General features: G+C 37.2%; 1 protein-coding gene across 1 annotated transcript in view; it reads right to left on the minus strand.

The window, feature by feature from the left end:
* Nucleotides 1-234: 234 nt before the first annotated feature.
* Nucleotides 235-5,295, minus strand: part of LOC107002831 (putative CCA tRNA nucleotidyltransferase 2) — a 17,395-nt gene continuing 12,334 nt past the window's right edge. The window contains exons 9-15 of the mRNA XM_015201011.2: nt 2,765-2,831; nt 2,199-2,282; nt 1,846-1,908; nt 1,606-1,750; nt 1,348-1,515; nt 748-845; nt 235-669 (exon numbers count right to left, since the gene is read on the minus strand). Coding sequence (XP_015056497.1) covers nt 565-669; nt 748-845; nt 1,348-1,515; nt 1,606-1,750; nt 1,846-1,908; nt 2,199-2,282; nt 2,765-2,831 — 730 coding nt within the window. The 3' untranslated portion in view covers nt 235-564. The remainder of the gene's footprint in view (nt 670-747; nt 846-1,347; nt 1,516-1,605; nt 1,751-1,845; nt 1,909-2,198; nt 2,283-2,764; nt 2,832-5,295) is intronic.

Consider the following 5,295-nt stretch of genomic DNA (forward strand, 5'->3'; position numbering starts at 1 on the left):
ATATTTGAGTCTTTTCTCCTTTATTAAAGATAGTTATATTCTAGTAGGACTAAAAAATATTCGAAACACTATCTAATTATATATTTATTTGAATATTTTTTCAAAAAAAAACCATAAAACGTCATATAACAAGAAAAAAAACCGAGGAAGCATCCAAATTTTATTAAATTTATTTGAATGAATATTTAAAGACAACAATGGTTATCACACTACCCAAATATAAAATTATGCATGTGAATTGAAATTTCAGTTTTTAATCAAATAAATAAGATTAGATGTTATTAACAATGGGCACAAAAAAATGCCTGTATATGTGGAGAATACCAACAAAAAGAAAAATGATATGATTTTCTACAAATATATGCTATACCTACCAAAACCTCATGGGTGTTGCAAAGGGAAATAAGAGATTAGGGCTATTCCTCCATTGAAGAAAATACTTAACTGTTCTCCTATTTCTTTCTCTGCATGTAAGGGTCAAGTCGAGTCGAGCAACATCTCACACCTTGCGTCTTCTCTTCCGTCAGCTATTCAATACTTCTCTTATATGATTGAAGTTCAAAACTACTCGGTTCTTGCACGTTTTGACTGTGCTTGCTTCATCCAGTCGATGCATTCTTCAGCTGAACCAGAAGGGTGAGCGAGCTGCCACTCCAGCAGTTTTTGTTGCTGCGGAGAAAATTGAACTATCAGTAAATACTTATAACCGATTAAACGCTGGTTATGGAAATAGTATTAGTGGCATACCCATTCTCTAACAACTGGCCCTCCACTTTTAATCTCCAAAATGTTCATAATTTCCTTTCCATTAACCAGTGGTTTCATTTCCCAAACCTTCTCCAGACCTGGAAATTAAGGTAAGCTCATAGGTTAAAAAGATCAATCAAATATGTAGTTTCTACAAAAGCAACATGCACATCACATGATGTATGCAAAATTTTACTATTCTAATATTACTGTCCAGTGAAACATCTTGGTGGGAGTCGTACTCCATGAGAAACCTTAATTCATTTAAGAACCACGCTAAATAAGTGTGGAAGTGAGAAAAGACTTTGGTATGGGATATAACAAAGGAATGTGAACAAGGTTAAGTTATTTTTATCTTTTATGGCTGTCTTCAACCGAATTGATCCAAACTCTGAGGCAACACTGAAGATAAGTGCTTAAGGGGAAAGAGAGCAGCAACACAGGAGCATTGAGTAAGAAAAATAATATATAAAAGGGACGCAATTGTAACCTCAAGTCTTCAAATTCATGCTCAGTAGCTATATGAGATGATTGATTCGTCCAGTTTCACAATCGCAAAGGGAACACAAAGTTAGAAGCAAAGAGGACGAATGACAATACCTAGTGTTCTTACTGCATTCTCTATTGTCTTAAATAATCCGCTACTCTTGTCCAGTTCAAAGTTCTCATTTGAGAAACTTGTAGAGGACTCAACGTCAACAGGATGTAGCAGCATAGATAGAAGAAGAGCGACACGCCAAAATTCTTTAATTTCTCGAAGTAGCAAACCTGTTCGTAAACAAACATTTACTATATCAATTAGCAATATGCCACACTAATTGGTAGAGCACTTGTCATGCAGAAGAAAGATAATTTTACCAGTCAATATTCTAAGTTTTGAAGCTATTGGAACCTCAATGGTATCCCTTTTCCAATCAACTTCAAGAACTTGGATATCGTCTTTAGAAACGAGTAGTGAAATTAAGGTGACAAACTTCTTAGTTACCGTATGCAAGCTCATGACCTGCAAATGGATCATAAAATATCACACTTCTTGATGTAGAGACTCACACAAGGTTCAATCAAATTCATGAAACAGTCGCATGAAGAATCACTCACTATTTCCGCATCACTGGCCTTCAACTTGAGAGAATTGCGAAAAATATAATTGACAACTGGAATCTGATCAGCATCAGCCAAAGTTAGTAATTATTGACAAAAAAATCGCAAATCCTCAACATGTGTAGACATTATCAAGTTCGCAGAAAGAGGTTACAACTACATAAAAAAATAGTATCTTTAGGGCCATGATTTTTCTTCTGCTTAGAAACAATGTCCAGCAACATCAATCTTAAGCAAAACACACTCTAGATGGAATGGAATCATAAGAACTGTTCACGTCACATAAAAGATGCTGAGTGGAATCAATCAATGCAAAGCCTGCATGGACTCTTTGATGGTCCAGAGTTTACCTTTTTGGCTTTGTTATCTCTATAAATGGTCTCTCTGAATGGCAAAAATAAAGCAGCATACAGGCAAAGTCTCCTCTGATCATCCTAGAACCAGAAATAGATATGACAAGGTTAGTTTTTAATTAGCCTATATGCCATGGGGGGAGGGGTCATGTGGATCAATCATCACATTATCCCTAATCACAGAAAAAAAAGTGATACTGATTGTCTCTTGTCACACCAAAAAGAAAATAGAACTCTCAGAATATGTAAACCAAACATTACTTTGTAAGGTGAGAATGGAAGAGGAGATAACTGTTGAAAACATAAGATGATAAGTTAAAGAACCACCCTTGTACTAACGAACAGGACATAAATTTATTTTTTTTTTGATAAAGACGAACAGGACATAAATTCTTTTTTTTTTATAAAGACGAACAGGACGTAAATATTTGAGCACATCTGCATGCAATAGAATCTTGATTAGTATATACAACTCATAAGGATTTTCAGACTTATCACCAGCTTTTAATTTCATATACAGATGACAAGTTAAGGCAGAAGCATGATCATGAAGCAACACTCACTGAAAATGAGGAGCGTCCAATAAGGTTTAAAAGTTCCCAAGCTGAACCCAAGCAAGAAAGACACAGCCTGTGAAAGTCACAAGTGATTCACATGTAAGAAGTAACAACCATCAAGGAGCAAAAATTAGAAAATTATACATCAAAACATCCAGAATAGATAGAATTTTGATTTCCTTAGAATGGAATGAGCAACTCAACAACATGACACAAACACTCATACAATTTTATCATGTTCGTTTAGCACTCTTTCTGGGTCCTAGGAACATTCAAAATCTAATTTCAACTTTGAAAATTGGTGGTTGACCACAGAAGGTTTTGTTGGTAGAGTTAAAACTTGGTGGAACTCTTTTGTCTGCACTGGAAGACTTGACTACATATTAGATTGCAAACTCAAAGCCCTCAAAGGCAAGCTCAAGGAATGGAGTAAGAATGAAAAAGGGAACCTGAAGATCCAAAGGTCTAAGTTGCTCAGCCAAATGGAAGACTTGGACTCTTTACTTTATAATAGAGCACTGACAGAGGAAGAATCGGTCAAAAAGGCAGTTGTTCTCATGGATTATGAAGAACTACATATTAATGAGGAGATTGCATAGAGACAGAGGTCTAGGACCTTATACATGAAAGAGGGACTGTTGAATTGAAATACCAAGTTCTTTCATCACATTGCCAATGATTATAAGAGAAACAACAATATTGATAACTTAAAAAGTACAGGGGGCGAACATGGATAAGGAGGTAGACAATGCAGTATCAGAAAGATTGGATAGGTTCTTAATTTCAGAAAAAGGGGATACAAGCTTCAGGAACATAAGGCACATAATGTCACATATTCAGGCATATCTATCTATTTGCCATCATCTATTCTCAAAGCTCCCGCCCCACATGGTTCATTTGTACCGATTTTCAAGTCCATCATGCCATCATGCACAGTGAGACTACCAATCACTCACCATTGATGCTACAATGTGGTAACAGGAACATAACAATTCTTACTTCAAATTTGAGAATTGGTGGCTTCGAGCAGAAGACTATGGTGACAGAATAAAGAACTGGTGGAGATCCTTCTGTTTCACTGGAAGGTCTGATTACATTCTGGCCTTCAAATTGAAAGCTCTGAAGAAGAAGCTAAACGGATGGAGTAAAACAATCTATAGTAAACTATGACTACAGAAACAATGTGTAATAAATCAGTTAACAAGCTGGATGAAAATCCAAGATCAGAAGCTATTAACAGAAGATGAAATAACCAAAAGCTATCAATGGAATCTGAAGATATTGCAAGACACGAGATTGCTTGGAGACAAAGATCTAGGACTCTATGGCAGAAACACAAGAGAGTCAAGACACTGATAAGCTAACAGTACGAGGAGAAACTGACTGACATAGCTGACATTAAGCAAGAGAGTGTGTGATTGACAAACCAATCATTGGAGGCACAGGCGCCTAGAGTGCTTAAATCAAATGATGCTGTGGGCTGAGTCATTCTCATCCCCAGTGGTTCCCCAATTTGGTTGGGAGGAAATAGTCTCCTACTATGAAGAACTTTACTCTGAGACTCAGGAATGGAGACCACATTTCAACATGAGGGATTGCCCCATGATAATGCAGAGGACAATATGATGTTGATGGCGCCTTTTGGGCCACAGGAGATCCTGGACTGTGTCAAAGCATGTGAAGGAGACAGCCCCAGCATCAGATGGATACATCGTGGTATTCTTCTCTTAATGTTGGGAGGTGATCGGTCCAGATATAATAGCCACAGAGCAAAATTTCCACAATGAAGGTTTATTTGAATTGTCTGACTTCAACCAATTGCCTAATTGGAGGTAGAATACACAAGATTATTTCTAAAATATTGACAGAAACTTCGAGAAGCAAGTGATCCACAAACAGGTGGATTGCCAATAGATATCATTGATCAAAAGAGGCAAATCATGGATGCTATAATGATAGAAAATGAATGTGTTGGTAGCGGACAGAGGAGCGATTTACCAGGTATTCAATGCAAATTATATATCCAAAAGGTTTTTGATCATCTAAATTGGAAGTACCTGCTAGACCACCTATCCAATATGGTCTACTGTGCTAGGGGTTGAAGTGGGTCAAACAGTGTATTAGCAGACTCGATTTTTCAGTTCTGGTTCTCCTATTGGTTTCTTCTCCTCCTACAGAGGCTAGAAGCTTGAGACAGGGAGATCACCTATCCCTCCCCTTTCCTGTTCATGCTAGCTATGATAGGCATGAGCAACATTATACCCACAGCTAAATAAATGGGTGGGTCTGAGGGTTCAAGGCAACTCCCAGCACCATGAATAGCTTAGAAATTACACATCTTCACTATGCAGATGATACTCTGATTTTCTGTGAGGCCTTTAAAGAGCAAGTCCAATACTTAAACAAGTTATATTCATCCTCTTTTAATACATTTTAGGCTTACTCATAAACTGGAACAGAGCTACATATATCCCATTAATGAGGTGGAAGATATCCAAACACTTGCTCATGCTTTGGGGGGGGGGGGGGGGGGGGAT

This window comes from Solanum pennellii, chromosome 11 (assembly GCF_001406875.1).
Source record: "Solanum pennellii chromosome 11, SPENNV200".
In the NCBI taxonomy this organism is placed as follows: Eukaryota; Viridiplantae; Streptophyta; class Magnoliopsida; order Solanales; family Solanaceae; genus Solanum; species Solanum pennellii.